The 20,082-nt window shown below is 37.2% G+C and overlaps 2 protein-coding genes across 2 annotated transcripts in view; both read right to left on the bottom strand.

Annotated features, from left to right (window-relative positions):
- Positions 1-20,082, bottom strand: part of LOC111511015 (intermembrane lipid transfer protein Vps13) — a 1,108,316-nt gene that overhangs the window by 429,061 nt on the left and 659,173 nt on the right.
- LOC141480412 (uncharacterized) lies at positions 2,843-4,352 on the bottom strand. Its single transcript, XM_074170355.1, has 2 exons — positions 4,106-4,352; positions 2,843-4,042 (listed from the first exon to the last, which is right to left on the bottom strand). The coding sequence occupies exons 1-2, from the start codon at positions 4,258-4,260 to the stop codon at positions 3,337-3,339; spliced, it is 861 nt and encodes a 286-aa protein (XP_074026456.1). The 5' UTR covers positions 4,261-4,352; the 3' UTR covers positions 2,843-3,336.

Genomic DNA, 20,082 nt, shown 5'->3' with positions numbered 1-20,082 from the left:
TTGAAAAAAATGGATTCTCCTATTGGGGTAGAGTTGACCAACCTTCTCACACAGATCCCAAGTACTTCTACATGCATTGCATACATGATTCCAACAATTCATGGAATATGTATCACAACGCAAACAACGTTGCAGTGGAGTTGGAACGGCAGCACAGGTACCGCAAATATTTCTACAGATACCTATATTGTTAAATATTATAGGTTCGGAACACTTCAGACACTGTAACTGTTGTTGACGATAATCCGATTTTGTTCGCTTCGGTGGATGAGAAGGAGGCGATAGTTGAATCCGCAACACGCAATCACTACACATACCAGTACATGGATTGATTGAATCCTTAGGTCTACTTATTTGACAAAAGTAGCACACAATAGCCCCTGCAATCATCATTGGGTAGACACACACTTTTGGTTTTTCATTCCACTCTTTTGGAAACGGCATTTTACTAATTCGATTAGAAATATTAAGAGATGACTTACAGAAACTCTGAATGCTCTCTCCTACACCTACGATCTCTATTTATACAAATCAACATCATGTGAAAGTATAGTGGGATAACTTCTCCTACTATTCCACTCTAAACGAGTCAAGTGGGAGTCGCATCACCTCCTATATAAGTCGACTTGCAAACCTAGAGTTCATTCATTCACTCTCTACAACTGTGATCAAACAACAACAAGATGAATTCTGCAAAAATAAATGCTGCATTAAATAGAATATCTGCTGTTGATGAAAACAATTGGATAGACGAATCAGATGATGAGGATGTCAATGTTCCGCTAGAGGAAGTGATAGTTGAAGCAGAAGATGTTGGAGTCGATGAAGATGAGATAGACGAAGTTGAAAACGAGGCCAACCAAAGCGACGAAGATGATGACGTGATGGAGTTTGAGAGGGTCATGGATGAAGAAGGAGATGATGAAGGGATAGAAGCTGACACAACTGAAGGCGATGGTGCTTTGAGGATCGGTATGCGAACGCTCAATGTCAGTGAGACACTGGAAGATCCCTTGGATTTGTATTGTGCAATGGATGTATACGTATTGATCAGCACAATAGATGGAGAGAACAAAAAACTATGTTGGTGCTGCTTTCGGTTTTATTCGCATAGAAACAATAATGGAGGGTGGTATGCCCATGTCAACACCCACAACACTGTCTCAATTATGGAAATGGGGCAGAATTGGTGTGAAGCTTGCGAGAGGCCACTAACAAACTTCACCCGAGTATCTACATGTATTATATGTAATAATGTCCAACCTGTGGCACAATAACCGTGGACCTACTGGTCAAAAAAAAACAACAGCCCTTTTCAGGGCTACATTATTCACACAAACAGTAGTTAGTTGTATTAGTATTCATAGATTATATGACAAATGAATACTTTGACTAATAAAAGTCTAAGTAATTTGTTAGTCTTTGAATATCTATACATTATATGACAAATAAATTACTACTTTGACTGAAAAGTCGATATTTGGAATTTGATAGTCATTGAATATCTATGCATATGATGAGTACTACTTTAAATGAAAGTTGAAGTTGGCATTTTGTCAATCATTGTATGCATATAATGATGAATACTTTTACATACATACATTTTGTTTGAGACTATAATGTTAACAATGGTATGAACCTGTTTCTGTTTGAAAGTATAATGATAGCTCTGAAAAGAGCTATTTTTTTTTATTGTTTTCAGTCTTCAATTGTAGCCCTGAAAAGGGCTGTTTTTTTTTATTAATCCATGCAATGGTATGGACTAACGCTCCTCATCATCATCAGAAACAATGATGATTGTATCATCATCTGTATCTGATGATATACTGATGATGTCATCCTCATAATCATCTGAATCAGACGATATACTAATGGCATCATCATTAGCATAATTATCTAGCTCGTTATCCTCTAGATCGTCATTGACATCCATCTCTAACTCTGCCTCTACTTCCTCTTGCATACCTTCTTCCATACGTGCCGGGAAATCATCAGGTAGATCATAGATACGTTGCAGCATTTGTGCAAAATTTGTACTGAAATGATCGAACGTTGAATCTATTCCATGTACCTGGATGGGGCCTGTACTCGTCATAGAACACTCTGGTACACTCATCGGTTCGGTGGTGGAATCAGCACTCGACATTGTGGAAGAATGATATAGAACTGGGATTGATGCTTTATTTATATTGGAAAAAAAAGGAGGGGGTGAAGTGTAAATGTAGAACAATTCAGTGTTTGAAATTCGAAAGCAATAAGAATGACAATTTTCTTGAAATTCTAAGTGATTATTATTATGAGAAACTCTGAGTGATTATTATAAAAAAAACTAATAAGGGAGAGGGAAAAAGACACTGCCCCAACCTCGCAGTGCCTCGTGTACACCAACCAAAAAGTGTGTACTCCATGGAAGGAAAGGAAAGGAATAGAAAGGATGGGAGAAATGAGGAAACGATTACATATCATCGTCTGAATTCAGGACTTCATCAATCAGGATAGGGGATGGTGGAGGACTATCATCGGACTCATTGTCAGCGTCACCGTCATCATCGTCATCGCTGTCGTCGTCGTCTGTGTTTCCGGACTGTGTATCCCATTCGTAATCATTCCGCCAATCATAGGGATCTGGATAATCCCCATCAGACAGGTCCGCTTGATCGGTTCCAGTAACGTGAAGCACTTGTATCCGATCATCATAAATTATGTCATCATAATTCATCGAGTGAGGTGCCGTCGTGGAGGTAACGAAACCTTCATGGATAGAAGCCCAGTAAGGATGTTGATGCGCTGGGTCACTGTACGGCTCAGTAGTTGAATCAGGTTCCACGTTGAAGGTGGCTGATCAACTGAATATTCCAACAGATAATTCCTACTTTTATACTTTTGAAAGGGAGTGGGGGAGGAGTGGGGAGGAGAGGGGATTAAGTGGGAATGAATTTCAAAAATGACATGAGCTATATTCCATGAAAGAGAAAATTGAAAATACTATATGAATTATATGAAATATACTTGTTGATTTCATTATGGAACATATTTTCTTCCCAAGAGATTATTTACAATAGATTAGAGAACACAAAAATTGATGTGAGGTATTTGCATAGAAGAACTTGTAATTGAAATAAAAAAAGGAAATAATAATGAGACGAAGTGAAGAAAAATGCTCCAACCATCGCATTGTTCAATGTGTACCAAACCAAAACAATGTACACCCTTAATTTCACTTCTTTTTTTTTTATTTTATTTTTATTTCCTAAAATTACAAACATAAACTTAAAACTATCTTAATTAAATATTCCTAACTAACCTAAAACTAATCTTACTACACTTACACTTAATCTATGGGAAAGTTTTTATAAAAGTCACTAACTTTTTATAAGTCTCTATCGAAGAGGTATCTGCTTCACACTTTTTCTCCAGAGATGCATACTTCCGATCTAGTTCGGCTATTTCTTTTTCTGCTTCCCTCCGTCGGTTAACAATTTCAGCCATTTCGCGCTTCCTTTTAACCAACGCGGCCTCACTAGCTCGAGAAGCATGTTCTGCTTCCTTACATCTCTGTAGAAAACTGTCCAACATTTCACTAACCTCTCCGATAGGCTGTCGCACTTGTGGCACTAACACTTCAGGATTCGTCACCGGTGTTGCCAGCATCGGCGAAAGCGGCACCACCGACGGAGTGAATACGATGGGAGCCTCCTCCGATGGGGACAATACAACTGGTGGTTCCTCCGGAGAAGGCGCCCTAGGTTGTTCCACTACTGCTGCGGGTGGTGTGGAGGGCCTTAAGCTGTTTGGAGCGGTCGACCAACTACCTGCATAAGGATTAGTCCTATTGCAAGTAGCTCGGTACTTAGAAATAGGACCAACCTTCGCTGCAGGTCGTTGGCAAACCTTCTTTACAGGCCTGACTTCCTCCTCCTCCTCGAATAAGTCAGGGCTGGTGGATCTGCACCTAACTCGCGAAGTGGATGCCTTCTCCTGCTCTGTCATAGGCATGATGGATGCCACAGCGTTATTTAATTCCTGAGTGTTGGATGCCATTCTGAAAATGTAAAATAATACAAAGTTAGTAGATGTAAAAAATTAAAGTACATTGTTAACTTACTCAAACTTAGCTCCTCGTCGTATAGTACACTGCTTCTGGTTGAGTATGGCTGGACTGCTCTGGATGACTGGAGTTGTCGTACTGAATGTAGAAGAACGTGCTCCTCGGGGTATCAACATCATTGGGAGTGGAGGGAATGAGGTGGGGGCGTGCATGCGCAATGGTTGGAATATGGTGGGGCGAGAAATGGTAGGAAGTGGGCGGGGTGAGCAATGGTGGGAAGAAAGCGGGCCGCGCTCCGCGCGGCTTACGCGGTGGCCCCCCACCCCCACCCGCGCGCTTCGCGCGCCGTGAAACCTAACCTAACCTAACACCTATGACCCTAACCTACAGTATGTATTAATCTAATCTAACCTAACGCGGGAGTAAATTCACCATGTTGGTTCAATTAATACGTCATCTGTTGGTTTTGGTTTTGGTTCTATTATTCTAACATTTGGATCAATGTCCAGTCCTGGATATCCCAGTCCACCTGATGGCCTGACTTTATGGCTTTTCTCCAAAACTTCAACTCTCTCTTCTAGTACATCATACTTTTTCATTGTAGTCCCTGTTATGTTTGACATAGCATCAAATTTTTTATTTGTAGACGCTGTTATGTCAGACATTTTTATGTCCACATCATTTGTAAGTTTGTCAAATTTACGAGTGAAAGTTATCCGAGCCTCTGCAATTTTATCGTCAAATGCTTGACGGGCATCGCGAGCAATATTACCTATTGTGGATTGTATTGCAGCTTGTAGGGCTAGAAGTATAACCTCCTTTGTTCCGTTAATTTCCCCCTCAAGATATGATACAGTTACACAATCACTCTTGTCAATTGGTTCGCTTATATTTTTCAATATTTTTCTTTGCATGTCATAATGACCATCTTTTGTTAATTTAAAACCAATCCCGGGAGGACCTCGAATGACATTACCACCCAATTTTCTTTTTCTACCAAACTTATCGATTGTTTTAGACATTGTGCACTCTACGATGATTCTTTTCAAACTGATATTTCTTTCATTTACATTATGCTATATACTTTACAGTAATTGGTTAGGAAAATAGAAATGAAACAAATAATATTTTTATCATTTTTTATTCATCTAAGTAACTTGGTAAAAGTGATACATATACAATACATAATACAATAATCACAAATAATCACAAATAAGAATGTTCCGGTTTGAAGGAATAAGCAATAATACTTCGAATTATAATTCAATTATTCATCTCTACAGTCAACAAATTGATTAGTTGGTCTAAGGCGCTCTCTTGAGAAAAAGAATGAACGATTTCAGACACCCAACGAATGTTATCATTAGGATCATTTCGATAAAATTCTATATCGCTATGACCCCATGGAAGAGTTCGAGTGGTATTCGGAATGATGAATCTCTTGTCGTCATGATACGATAAAGCGACTTTATTTTTCAATTCAGTGTAAATATCATGCAATACGCTTCTGAACGAGTTCATCTTCCTGAATATCATACCTCCCTCTTCAATGATTTTTTCATAGTCTTCACATGTCAATTCATTCTTTATAACAGATCGTTTCACACCTTTGGCCTTCTTCAGTTCACCATCAACAGATTTCACGTAATACGCTTTAGCACCTGTACCGTAAAAGCTGATTATTGGATCATTTGGGAATTCATCTTTGAAATTACCCAGAACTGACTTTGTCACTGGAATATTGAATTGGTTTCCTATTTTATAATTAGATGTATCGAACTTATTTATATTATTTTTGATAAATTCATAGAAATTGTCTGTATTTACTTTGAGAATAAGGGAGTCGGTATCAGTGTAGAGTAAGGACGCATCTTCTCCAAACTGTTGTTTGATACATCCATAGAAAAAATCATACATAACTGTTTTAGATAATTCTAGAATGGAAAATCCTAAATATAGTGGTTTATCATAATGAACTTTTACTCTAGTCAATTGAATGGCAACAAAATTTTCTGTAAAAATAGAGCATTTTTTAAAATTTGGTCGAGATATGAGACAACTAGCACCTATAGTTCTTTTTATATTTTCCCAATGTGTAATGAGTCTAACATCAATTCTATTGTCTACGTTTTCCATTGTTTTTCCATAGACTGCATTATTCATTAGTTTGTAGAAATCTTTTTCAGATTTGTTATTAGACCTATTACGCATTTCAGTATTCAAATCTATATAAGGCTTCATCCAACATGATTGCTTAAACCTCAATACTCTATGTGTGTTCATCACTATCAAACCATGATTGACAGCTTGCTGTAAGTTTCTATAGTGAACAATATATTTTCTTTTGTCGTTTAAATTTGGAATTAATTTGGGAACTTTCGATTTTGCATATGGAGGTATCAAACGTTCAACTAAGAATGGTAAATCGGAATGTTTATCATGAAGTTCTTGGGGATAATGTATATCCACTTCCAATACATATCCATAAGGACTATCGATATCCACATTCATTATATCAAGATTGAGAATTTCATGAGGTGCTAACCATGAAAATTCACCTGTTGGTAATGGTTGCGACATGCTGTGACCATATAGATTTGTTGCATCCAAATATGAAATGAATGAAGATGGTTCATTTGGATTATAATCCGGTAAAAATGTATTGTTTGCTTTATGTTTCCTTTCACTACATTGACTTATTCCACCACGAATACCTTTTTGAAAGAAGTGAACCATATCAATATCAGTTAGTAATTCCAATTCAATATTAGTATATTTCAACATGGCATCCCACGATAATCCGGGTGCAGTGAAGTATTGTGCCGGATCCAATTTATATTTATCAACAGATATATTTCTAAAGTTTTCAAAAATGTCACATAATAGTAACACATCTGACTTTAAATATAAATCAGAGTATTCACCCAAATCCTGACATTCGAATAAATTTCAAACAAGTTGAGCTCTCCCATAATCATTATCTGATATATGTTCACAATTGAGTTTATCATAAAATTGATTTTTGGTTGGAAGTCTTGGATGATTCAGTTTTTCGATGTCATCAACAAAACTATAGGGAAATACACCTTTCTTTCTCATCAAATTGAAATTTTCAATTTGTGGGAAATGTTTGCGCATCTCGATACACTGATCAGATGTTAAATTTGCACCTAAATTCTCCAAAGAACTAGGCATGAATCTGAAACTATCAATGAATCTCATTTTCAAATAATTCTTCTTCACCCTACCATCTTTATCCGTATAGGAGTGTGTAAAGAGATGTTTTGTGAAAGATATATATTTTTCATTAGTTTGTGGGATGACATCCACTTTATCTTTGTTTTTATACAATTCCTTTATGAATAAATGACAATCATATCCACTGAGATTGTGAAAAATTATAGGAATGAAATTTGGCAATTTAAAATTCAAATTACAAGATGAATGAGCAGCATTTGTGGCAGAAGCAAACTGTTCCTCTTCCTCAGGAGTTTGTGCATCTATAGGAATAGGAAACCTGAGATGATTTTCATAAATATTTTTCAAATCATCTTCGATTTTGCTAACGAATTTTTGGGCTGCATCCACACCCCTATACGAAACAAATTTTGATAAATCATCATTGTATGAACATTTAATCAAATAAGCAAATGAATAAGGCTCATGTTTGAATGTCTTGATCGAATACGAGTATTCAGGATTTGGTTTAATGGTTTGAATCGGCTTCAGTACTGATTCAAAATCTGCATACCTACAAATGGTACCTTCATTTGTTTCTCAAAGTTTTCAAAAGTTATTATATTTTCAGGTACCGTTTTCCCATATTTATTGACTTTGAAATTGGTTGATGGTGTTGTAGTACTCAAGTGATTACAATCATTTATCTTATGACATAATAGTAATTGTTCATTAGAAAAATATAATAAACAGCCATCACAAAAATATTTCTTATGTTCATGAGCCGATAATTGGCTTGAAACTAATCTTGAAAGATCTTTGATCCAACAATAATGATTATTACCGAAATCATCTGTGATAAGTAACAAATTGACATGTCTTCTAAGTCTTCTCTGAGAGTAACGTAATGGTCCAATTATTTCATACATTATTTTACCCTTCTCGAATTTACTTTCTAAACCGTACACATTAACTGAAATATCATTCTTGTCTTCAAATTTCACAATATCTTTCAACTTTACCGGAAAATTCATACCTGTTACATCTATGACTGTACTGAAATGTGGATACGATGAAACTTCTGATGTTCTATCGATTGCAGGATGTAGTGCTGAAGTGATAGCCCATGCAAAACAATGCTGATCTTCATTACGGACATTAACCACGGCCTTCCTACGCTCAATACATTCAGGCAGCTTCACATATGAACATCCACTGAGCGGGCTGTATTTATTAATGTTCAACTCCAGAAACATGATTTTTTCACAAGTCCAACCTTAAATACAGAACAATATTACTAATCCATCCAATTAAAACTTGGTAGAAATGTTTACCTGAATCACGTTCCTGGAATTCTGTAGTTTGAGCGATAATCCCATTTCGAAATTCATCAAATAAGGAATTCAAATCAGTAGATTGATCAACTGTTCTATTCTGTGAATTAAATGATTTCGTTTCCTTCAGGTCTTGTGTTTGTAGAATATAACTCCCAAATACTTCCATATTCACTTTGATGATTTTGTGAACCCTGATGGCCGATTCCAATAATTCTATAAATTTCTGCCTGATTTCATTAAAGAATAACATGTAATCGGTGGAAACAATGGAACTCTGCACCCTGTATGTCGCAATCCGACGTTTGAAGGCGCTCTTTATAATTTGAACACCATCACTGAATTGAACACATGTATTATTCTTATGTTGTAGAGTTCTATTGTGAGAATTCACTTGAGTCAATGGAATCATCACATTACAACAATTACATGTGTACATAGGTGCTGCAGCGTCATCTAATCTCACTCGTTTCACTGATGGCCCTCCTTGGCAACTCTGGAGCTGATGACGACGAAGGTTGTCACTACGGGTAAAAGATTTACCACATTCACAAGAATACATTTTCTATGATATGTTCTCACTAACTCACTCGATGGAAACTGACATAACCAACACTCGCCCGCTTCTTAAATACCATAATCCACGTCGCCTGCGCATCACCGTAGAGAGTGAGGGTAGGTAAGGACACATCGATGCATCCGCTAGAGATGCCTGACGTCACAGCCAAGCCCATCTCCCAATTTGATGCGATAACAGTTGCCGGCACGAGCAAGCAGTGATCGTTGCGCTCTCGGAGAGGGCAGACGTTTGCACAGTCCTCGCCCGCCTGCGTGTCACCATCAATAGCGAGGGTAGGGTGATGCGTTACGTCACATCATTCACTGCTTCGAGAGCGATAGCCGAACAAGCAATTGTCGTTGCGCTCTCGGAGAAGACAGACGTTAGCACAGTCCTCGCCCGCCTGCGTGTCACCATTGATGGCGAGTCTGGGGCGTTACGTCACATCCTTCACTACATCGAGGGAGGTGAGAGCAGACCGATGAATACGCATTACTCTGCCACACGTCGTGGAGTGAACATGTCGCTCTCTAGCCGTTGAACGGTTATTGCTGTGACGTCACTCCACTACTAACTTGGTGCCCTCACACCGATGGAGCATTCATTACTTGGAGGATCTTCGAAGTATGCAGACGTATGTTTGTACATAGACAAACAAGCACATGATGAAACCCTGTACCGTGCATTCTCTAACACACACACACACACATACACACACAAAATCTCATATGAAAAAAAAATCTGAACGATCCATGCACCAGACACTTCAAGGTCACAACGCCTTGACTTCACTGCACAACAAAAAAAAAGCAAATAACACGTCATATTGGTGGGGGGAGTATTAGAACCGGGAAAAAATTTCTGAACGATCCATACACCACACCCTTCAAGGTCACATCACCTTGACTTCACCAAACAACAACCAATAAAAAACCAATTAATACGTCATAGTGGTGGGGGGAGGCTTAGAACCGGCTCAAATCTCCTACTGATAGCACCAATCACAGTGACGTATTAACGTATGCCTAGGATTGTTGTTCTTTGTTCTATGATAAATTTGACGATCGTAATCAAAAACATGCCACATGTCATCGCATCCAAATTTGGGATCGATGTGTTTTCAAACTGTTCCTCGAAAATATTAGGTTCCATGTTCTTATGATAGTCAATATTGCAGTCCTCAAGTTTTTCCCACATAATTTCAAAGAATTCAGAGCCCATCCTTCACTTCCTCCGCAATACATTTAGATTAGTCACGATCTTTTGTTTGCAGGCATGTTAGGCGTACACATTCTCGTGTGTCGTGAGTGTTATACCAAGTTTTGTTCAAATAGAAACTTTGCCGTTGTTCTTGTCTATATTTAGTTATTCTTTCTAAGTATTTGTTACGCAATTCCACTATTCTTTTGCTTTCCATAACTGTTTGACGTTTGTTTATTATTTTAAATCTAAATCCAAGTTTCTTTATCCAATTCTGAAGAGTTTTGTCCCAGCAGCTCACGTTATGGTCGGAAGTATTCAATTTACTCCTTATGATTTCAGTTGTAGGAATCTCATTGATTTTGTAACAGTCGTATATTTTTTTTTCAATGATATTATCAGATGAAGATTTAAAGGTTTTGGTAATCACATCGCGTTTGCGTTCATAAGTTTTGTTTTTGACTATTTTACGTACAGTTGAGAAAGGAATTTCGGTCAAATCTGATGTTGCTTGTAATAATTTGTTTCCCTTGAAACCAAACTTGAGGTGTAGACCTTTGAGAGTGTAGACCTTTGAGAGTGTCGACAACTTCAATAGTGCACAATATCGGTTACTTCGACTATACATATAACTACATTTAAATCACAGACTGAGATTGCACATAATATAAACATTTCCACATTTACGTTCTCAACTTTAACTAAAAATGTCGAATGTCATGTCACAAACATCAAATAACATTTCAACGCACAGAGCATGATCACGGCGCTCGGTATCATTCTTGTCTAAGGTATCATTGAAAGAGCAGAAGAGCATTGTAGTGTAACTCATTAAATAATCAGTCACAGAATATCGGAACTATCGGAGTCTTACAGTAAGACACAACCCAAGGAACCGCCGCCAGTGGTGCCAGACACTCAGACTACGCCAACGTAGCCAAGAGTACCCGGCTCGTGTAACGCGGTAAATTCAAATTCAAACCCCAAATATTTGTTCATTTTTTCAATTTTTATTTTACATTATTTTGCTTTATATCTGAGCGGGGAAGATTTACTTGAGGGGAGCGAGAGGGTGAAATTAAGTTCAAGAGGGGTAGAACTACCCCGTACGGGGTAGCTGTGGCAACAGTGCTTACAGTACCATGCTTACTCATACAATAATGTTAGCAAAGTAGAAAGCCAAGGACTCCGTCAGATATGGCTTTCTACTTTGCTAAAGGAACATTCTTCTTGGAACAGGAAAATTTTCAAGCAATAAATGGCTTTCAAAACCCATCGTGCATAGTGTGTCGATCCAGGATCTTCAAAAGTAGTGTTTTCTGTGGAACGGTTCCTCAAATACACGCCAGTTCGAGTAAAATTAGAAGAAGTTTGAAAATTAAAATATGCGCAAGAATTTGGATTGAAATTTATCTTAACAAAATGCCATTTCTGAAATTAACAATTCAATAACTCTGCAGAATTATTGGTAAATAATATTCAATGTAAGATCAAAAGTTTCCATTTAAAGAAAATTTAGTATCACTGATTATCAACATTCACCTTTCCAACTCTATAGCTCAAAAACTGTTGATCGAAGAGTATTTGTTCAAAGAACTTTTTATGTAGCAAATTTGATTTCCTACAAAAAACTTCATACTTATTTTTTCTAAAAAAAATTAAATTTTTCGATATCAAAAAAAGTTCTTGTGTATATAGCCAGGTAGGTAGCCAGGGGGTGCTTTGTTCACTCACTCGAATTGACTGCCGTGTTGGTCGGTGGTTCAAGCCCTAGTCTGAACGATCGATTTTCACTTGCTATCGTCCAACCCGTATTAGGAATCACACGTTAAAAGGTATGACCTCGTTAATCCTTAGCTCGTACAAGTTTCGACTTCTGAGAGTTGTCGTTCGTTCAAAAAACAGATTTTAAACAAACAGATATGGGAAATCGAATGTTTGAATGAGCTAAGCCTCTAATTGACAAATATTTCTAATGGGAATATTATTTTTTTCCTATGAATTGTCGTATTTTCAGGTAGGACTGAGAAACAAATATCGTCTAAAAATGAAATATTCTAATGTCTATGGCCATGTACGTGTGCAAAAAATCTCCAAAGATATTAAATTTTATGAAGACAAAGAGAACGTTGTGAGAAAATTCAGCACGCACGAACGCACGCACGCTGACTGAAAAAGGCGTATTTCCCAATGATTATATTGAAAATAAAACTAATCAATACAGTTCATTGATGATTTTCACTATAAAGGGTTTTACAAAAACCGTGATACGTGTTTCACTATACAATAGCTTTCGCAAGCTTAAACTGTTTATGCTTGAGAAAGCCATTAGTAGGAGATTTGAGCCGGTTGTAAGCCTCCCTCCACCACTATGACGTCACGTGGGGTGGATGACCTAGACCGACTCATGTGACCCTGAGAAATATGTCGGTGCATGCCACCTTGAAAAATAGGTATGGTGTATATGACCTTGAAAAATATGTCTGGTGCACAGGTGGTATGTATACATCACAGATTACAGCAGGTTCTGGGCCTCCCCCCACCACTATGACGTATTAATTGTTTTTTTTTGTTGTTATTTAGTAACATCAAGGCGATGTGACCTTGAAGGGTCTGGTGCATGGATCGTTCAGAATTTTTTTCATATGAGATTTTGTGTGTGTGTGTGAGACATAGTGACGTAATTACATTTGATTGGTGTGTGTGTGAGAATGCACGGTACAGGGTTTCATCATGTGCTTGTCTATGTACAAACATACGTCTGCATACTTCGAAGATCCTTCAAGTAATAAATGTTTCATCGATGTGATCCCACCAAGTTAGTAGTGGTGTGACGTCACAGCATCAACCGTTCATCGGTAAGAGAGCGAGATGTTCACTCCACGACGTGCGGCTGAGTAATGCGTATTCATCGGCGTGCCCTCACCCCTATCGCTGCAGTGAAAGATGTGACGTAACGCATCGCTCTAGCCTCGCTATCGATGGTGACACGCAGACGGCCGAGGACTGTGCTAACATCTGCCCTCCACCCTCCACCATTTCATGATCTGACCTTGAAGTTGAGTTTGATCTTCAACTTGACTACGTGGTCATTTTCTGTCGATGTCCTGCTATACTGGTTTGTGAGTTCCCAAATATTACATAATGCACACATTTTTCGTACATACACACGCATGCTTCACACCATGCATCCTTATGTTTATGTTGTAGTAATTTTCTCGAGAGAATTTATATGGTTGAAGCTGCGATGATTCTGCAACCGTATTAGGAATCACACGTTAACAGGTAAGACCTCGTTAGTCCTTAGCTCGCAACTTCTCAACTTCTGAGAGTTGTCGTTCGTATGGGGGCGACAACTGATTAACGGAAAAACAGACTTTAAACAGAAACAGAACATTTACTTGCTGCATGATAAAGATACAGTAATGCAACTTGTCGCTATCGATTTGGGTACTGTAATAGCGGTATCAACATTTTTGTCAACATTTTTACTGTTGTTCCTGTGAATATAGTGTTTAAGACTAATATATCATCATAGAAATTCAGTTTTCTGATATACTATGATTCCATAAGACATGTGTCTCAATAGCAGATTTTATTCATATTCATATTTGGTCACATTACTTCTACCGCAAAGTTTTCCCCGCTAGGTAGTGCTGTTTCTAATTTACTGTTCGAGAAATATTTTCTGGCTCTCCATTTCGGTCAATCAGTTATTGTTGAACCTGCTTCTGCAATTTTGAACAATGTTTGTGCTGATTTGATGAAATATATCGCATCTATCTTGAGCCTCATAATAGATGAATACAAGGAGAAAACGGTGAAGGATAGACTTGAAGAGTGTTATAAGGCTTCTAAACGAATGAAAAAAGATCTGAAAAATACTACTACTATGGGTGGGAAACAAAATCTACTAGCATTCTTAATCAGATGAAATTTTAGATGAAGAAAGGAGCAGGCCTGATTAGCCGGAAAGAGACATCCTCTAATCGAGGACATCGGCTTTTAATTCGCGTATCCGGACTGAAGTGATCAGTAATCCCAAGCATAAGAACCCTACCTCATTTTTGATCGACTATAAGACCCTTTTTGTGAGTATAATTCAAAATGCATTGAAAAAGGATGCATTTTTAAAGGTTAATATTGTGGAGAATTTGAGGTTGTCAAAGGCGATCGAATCTTCAACGAATATAAGTATTTCTCAATATTTAACGCATCCATCCATAGTAACACTGAAATGAATATGTGGTTTGAGGATCATGTTATGGAGTCAATCATGATAAAGTTGGAAGAGTTTCAGGAACGTGACAGAGGTTAGACGTTGAAAGCAGTAGTGAATTTGGGGGTTACCGTAAACAAATTTTTGCCGCAGAGAAGTTCATCATACATTGAACTGCCTTCTCAAATCAAACGAAAAATCATGATAATGCCTGCTTCGCTTGGGCCATTGTTTCGGCGTTGTATCCAGTTCCCCTGGACAACATTCAGATCACATTCTATCTTATCTTGACTATTCAAAAGTTCTGAAGTTGTGAGGTATTCACTTTCCGATGAAAATTATTCAGATAAATAGTTTCGAAGAGCAGAATGATCTCTCAGTCAATGTTTACACGTTGAAACTTTTTAAATCCAAGTATACTGTAATATCGCTAAGATTGAGCATAGCAAAAAATAAAAGCAAACATCTGAATCTACTCATGATTCAAGACATGTATTACGATGAAAGATGTAAGGATTCAATAAATGTCTATGATGTTAGGTCACCAACCAGAAAACACTTTGTTTGAATGAAAGATCTATCTAGTTTGGTGAGTAATCAACTCGACAACAATAATAGAAAAAAATATTTTTGCCATAGGTGTTTTCACTGTTTTTCCATGCAAGCAATGTTAGATAAACACCTTGAAGACTGCTCGAAGACACTTTTTGTTATAGAAAATATTGCATTGGATCTCAATGGAAGTGAAGATCTATCTAGTTTGGTGAGTAATCAACTCGACAACCATAATTGAAAAAAATATTTTTGCCATAGGTGTTTTCACTGTTTTTCCACGCATGCAATGTTAGATAAACACCTTGAAGACTGCTCGAAGACACTTTTTGTTAAAGAAAATATTGCATTGGATCTCAATGGAAGTGTCGCCGTTAGGCCGATAACAAAGGAAAAGTATATCTCCTTCATTAAAAATATTTCTGGTAGCAAGAGCCACTTCAGATTTTTTTACTCATTCAGATTCATGAGTTTTTCGCTGGATACGTTAGTATCATATCTATCAGATTTTCAAATCTCATATCACAGTTCTTCAACCGCTCGAATGATGAAGAGTAGATTTTGACAAAAAAGGGTGTAATGCGGTATGACTATATCGATTCTTTCAAAAAATTCAATGAAGATTGTTTACCCCCTATCGAAACCTTTTACAACATATTGGAGGAAAAACCTTGTCCTAGGAGATCTTACTTACGTGCCAAGCTGATATGGGCTACTTTTAATATAAACACATCGGGAAAATATACGAATCTGTATTTGAAGACGGATGTTATGCTTCTGGCTATGTATTCGAGCAGTTCCGCTCAAGTTTTCATAAAACTTACGGTTTGGATCCTGCCCATTATTTCACTCTGCCTGGCTATACATGGAATGCTATGTTATTCAAAACGAAACAGCAACTTGAACTTCTCACCGATGTAGATCAGTTGATGTTTTTCGAAAAGGGAACAAGAGGTGGACTGAGTCAAGTTTGCTCCAAGCGAAGAGTCACAGCTAATAACAAATACATGGGTGATATCTTATGATAAAGCTAAAGCTGACTCATTCCTAATGTATTTCGATGTTAATAATCAATATGGTTGGGCAATGTCTCAATATCTACCATACGGAATTAGATAGCGTTTATCATCGTTAGCATTAAGAGCAATCTTCGTTTGTTCTGTTGAATACACCCTATGCTTATAGGATTTTATAAATTTTTTTTTGTGTGATTGCTTTTTCGGTATAATTTTCCAAACAGGCCACGTAATCTTCGAAAGCGATTTTTTTTGACAACATTATGTTTAACGCCCTTCGCTTTCTTGGATACTCCGAAATTGGCCACAATTTGTTTCATTTCATCATTTTCATAATTCTCCTGCTTCAATCTTTTTTTCAGATCAGTGATTTGATCTTCTGACGTTGCAGTTTTAGTTGAGTATAATTTAGAACTGAGTCCAATAAAGTCGAGCATAAGCTTTCTGTTGTTCTCATCCTTCATCAATCCAATCACTTTCTTATTCGCTCGGGGACTATTATAAATGATATCTGATTGATAATCGCTAGTATCGAAATACTGATGACAATAATTTTTTTATCATCTCATATGGATCATAATTTATAATTTCATAAATCAAACTGTCCGTGTCAGTATAAACTGCGCAAAAAATTTCTCTATACCTAAGGAGCCATGTATTCATAATGGAAATTATATGTGGTCAACTTTGCCAAATCCAGTACTACGATTCCAACATATATAGTTTTGTTGAAGAATATTTTGCATTTTCCCAATTCAATGGCAGTCAAGTTTTCATCGAAAACAGTCAAACTCTTGAACCGAGGATTGGAGATTCTGGCTTCGGCACCATATCGCCCATCCCAACTCGTTACAAGGCGAACATCAGAGTGCTTTCTCAGATTTTCCATAGTTTTCCCTGAAACAAATATTTATATATATGGGACAAAAATTGAGTTTTGAAGATAGCAGTACATATCAAATACGGCATTAGTTTGAATAGGTTCTTTTCAATATCATTCGAGGCAGCAGTTCGCAAACGTGTGTTCAAGCCTTTGTAGGGCTTCAACCATGTGTGGACTGCTTGAACTTTAGAACACGATGAATCTTGTTCAAAATGAGACCATTTTCTAAGGCCTGCTTGAGATTTCTGTAATGATTCACATACTATTTCTTCGACTGTAGAGTAGCCATCAATTTAAATTGTTTCACATCCGATGTACTTTCGGTTCGAAATTTTTTTGTCTTAGGATCCACATGATCGGGGCAAAACGGTAAATCCTTATGCATATCGTGAATTTGGTTTGGATACTCCATATCAACTTCTAGTATATAACCTTCCGAGGCATCATCAGGTACAGTTGTGATATCAATGTTGGTGTCCATCTACTCAAACCAGCCGTATGGTAGATATTGAGACATTGCCCAACCATATTGATTATTAACATCGAAATACATTAGGAATGAGTCAGCTTCAGCTTTATCATAAGATATCACCCATGTATTTGTTATTAGCTGTGACTCAGTCCACCTCTTGTTCCCTTTTCGAAAAACATCAACTGATCTACATCGGTGAGAAGTTCAAGTTGCTGTTTCGTTTTGAATAACATAGCATTCCATGTATAGCCAGGCAGAGTGAAATAATGGGCAGGATCCAAACCGTAAGTTTTATGAAAACTTGAGCGGAACTGCTCGAATACATAGCCAGAAGCATAACATCCGTCTTCAAATACAGATTCGTATATTTTCCCGATGTGTTTATATTAAAAGTAGCCCATATCAGCTTGGCACGTAAGTAAGATCTCCTAGGACAAGGTTTTTCCTCCAATATGTTGTAAAAGGTTTCGATAGGGGGTAAACAATCTTCATTGAATTTTTTGAAAGAATCGATATAGTCATACCGCATTACACCCTTTTTTGTCAAAATCTACTCTTCATCATTCGAGCGGTTGAAGAACTGTGATATGAGATTTGAAAATCTGATAGATATGATACTAACGTATCCAGCGAAAAACTCATGAATCTGAATGAGTAAAAAAATCTGAAGTGGCTCTTGCTACCAGAAATATTTTTAATGAAGGAGATATACTTTTCCTTTGTTATCGGCCTAACGGCGACACTTCCATTGAGATCCAATGCAATATTTTCTTTAACAAAAAGTGTCTTCGAGCAGTCTTCAAGGTGTTTATCTAACATTGCATGCGTGGAAAAACAGTGAAAACACCTATGGCAAAAATATTTTTTTCAATTATGGTTGTCGAGTTGATTACTCACCAAACTAGATAGATCTTCACTTCCATTGAGATCCAATGCAATATTTTCTATAACAAAAAGTGTCTTCGAGCAGTCTTCAAGGTGTTTATCTAACATTGCTTGCATGGAAAAACAGTGAAAACACCTATGGCAAAAATATTTTTTTCTATTATTGTTGTCGAGTTGATTACTCACCAAACTAGATAGATCTTTCATTCAAACAAAGTGTTTTCTGGTTGGTGACCTAACATCATAGACATTTATTGAATCCTTACATCTTTCATCGTAATACATGTCTTGAATCATGAGTAGATTCAGATGTTTGCTTTTATTTTTTGCTATGCTCAATCTTAGCGATATTACAGTATACTTGGATTTAAAAAGTTTCAACGTGTAAACATTGACTGAGAGATCATTCTGCTCTTCGAAACTATTTATCTGAATAATTTTCATCGGAAAGTGAATACCTCACAACTTCAGAACTTTTGAATAGTCAAGATAAGATAGAATGTGATCTGAATGTTGTCCAGGGGAACTGGATACAACGCCGAAACAATGGCCCAAGCGAAGCAGGCATTATCATGATTTTTCGTTTGATTTGAGAAGGCAGTTCAATGTATGATGAACTTCTCTGCGGCAAAAATTTGTTTACGGTAACCCCCAAATTCACTACTGCTTTCAACGTCTAACCTCTGTCACGTTCCTGAAACTCTTCCAACTTTATCATGATTGACTCCATAACATGATCCTCAAACCACATATTCATTTCAGTGTTACTATGGATGGATGCGTTAAATATTGAGAAATACTTATATTCGTTGAAGATTCGATCGCCTTTGACAACCTCAAATTCTCCACAATATTAACCTTTAAAAATGCATCCTTTTTCAATGCATTTTGAATTATACTCACAAAAAGGGTCTTATAGTCGATCAAAAATGAGGTAGGGTTCTTATGCTTGGGATTACTGATCACTTCAGTCCGGATACGCGAATTAAAAGCCGATGTCCTCGATTAGAGGATGTCTCTTTCCGGCTAATCAGGCCTGCTCCTTTCTTCATCTAAAATTTCATCTGATTAAGAATGCTAGTAGATTTTGTTTCCCACCCATAGTAGTAGTATTTTTCAGATCTTTTTTCATTCGTTTAGAAGCCTTATAACACTCTTCAAGTCTATCCTTCACCGTTTTCTCCTTGTATTCATCTATTATGAGGCTCAAGATAGATGCGATATATTTCATCAAATCAGCACAAACATTGTTCAAAATTGCAGAAGCAGGTTCAACAATAACTGATTGACCGAAATGGAGAGCCAGAAAATATTTCTCGAACAGTAAATTAGAAACAGCACTACCTAGCGGGGAAAACTTTGCGGTAGAAGTAATGTGACCAAATATGAATATGAATAAAATCTGCTATTGAGACACATGTCTTATGGAATCATAGTATATCAGAAAACTGAATTTCTATGATGATATATTAGTCTTAAACACTATATTCACAGGAACAACAGTAAAAATGTTGACAAAAATGTTGATACCGCTATTACAGTACCCAAATCGATAGCGACAAGTTGCATTACTGTATCTTTATCATGCAGCAAGTAAATGTTCTGTTTCTGTTTAAAGTCTGTTTTTCCGTTAATCAGTTGTCGCCCCCATACGAACGACAACTCTCAGAAGTTGAGAAGTTGCGAGCTAAGGACTAACGAGGTCTTACCTGTTAACGTGTGATTCCTAATACGGTT

The sequence above is a fragment of the Leptinotarsa decemlineata genome, unplaced genomic scaffold (assembly GCF_025532065.1).
Source record: "Leptinotarsa decemlineata unplaced genomic scaffold, Ldec_3_MD MMD2_P_RNA_scaffold_8, whole genome shotgun sequence".
Lineage (NCBI taxonomy): Eukaryota > Metazoa > Arthropoda > Insecta > Coleoptera > Chrysomelidae > Leptinotarsa > Leptinotarsa decemlineata.
This window is presented reverse-complemented; position numbering and strand designations above follow the sequence as displayed.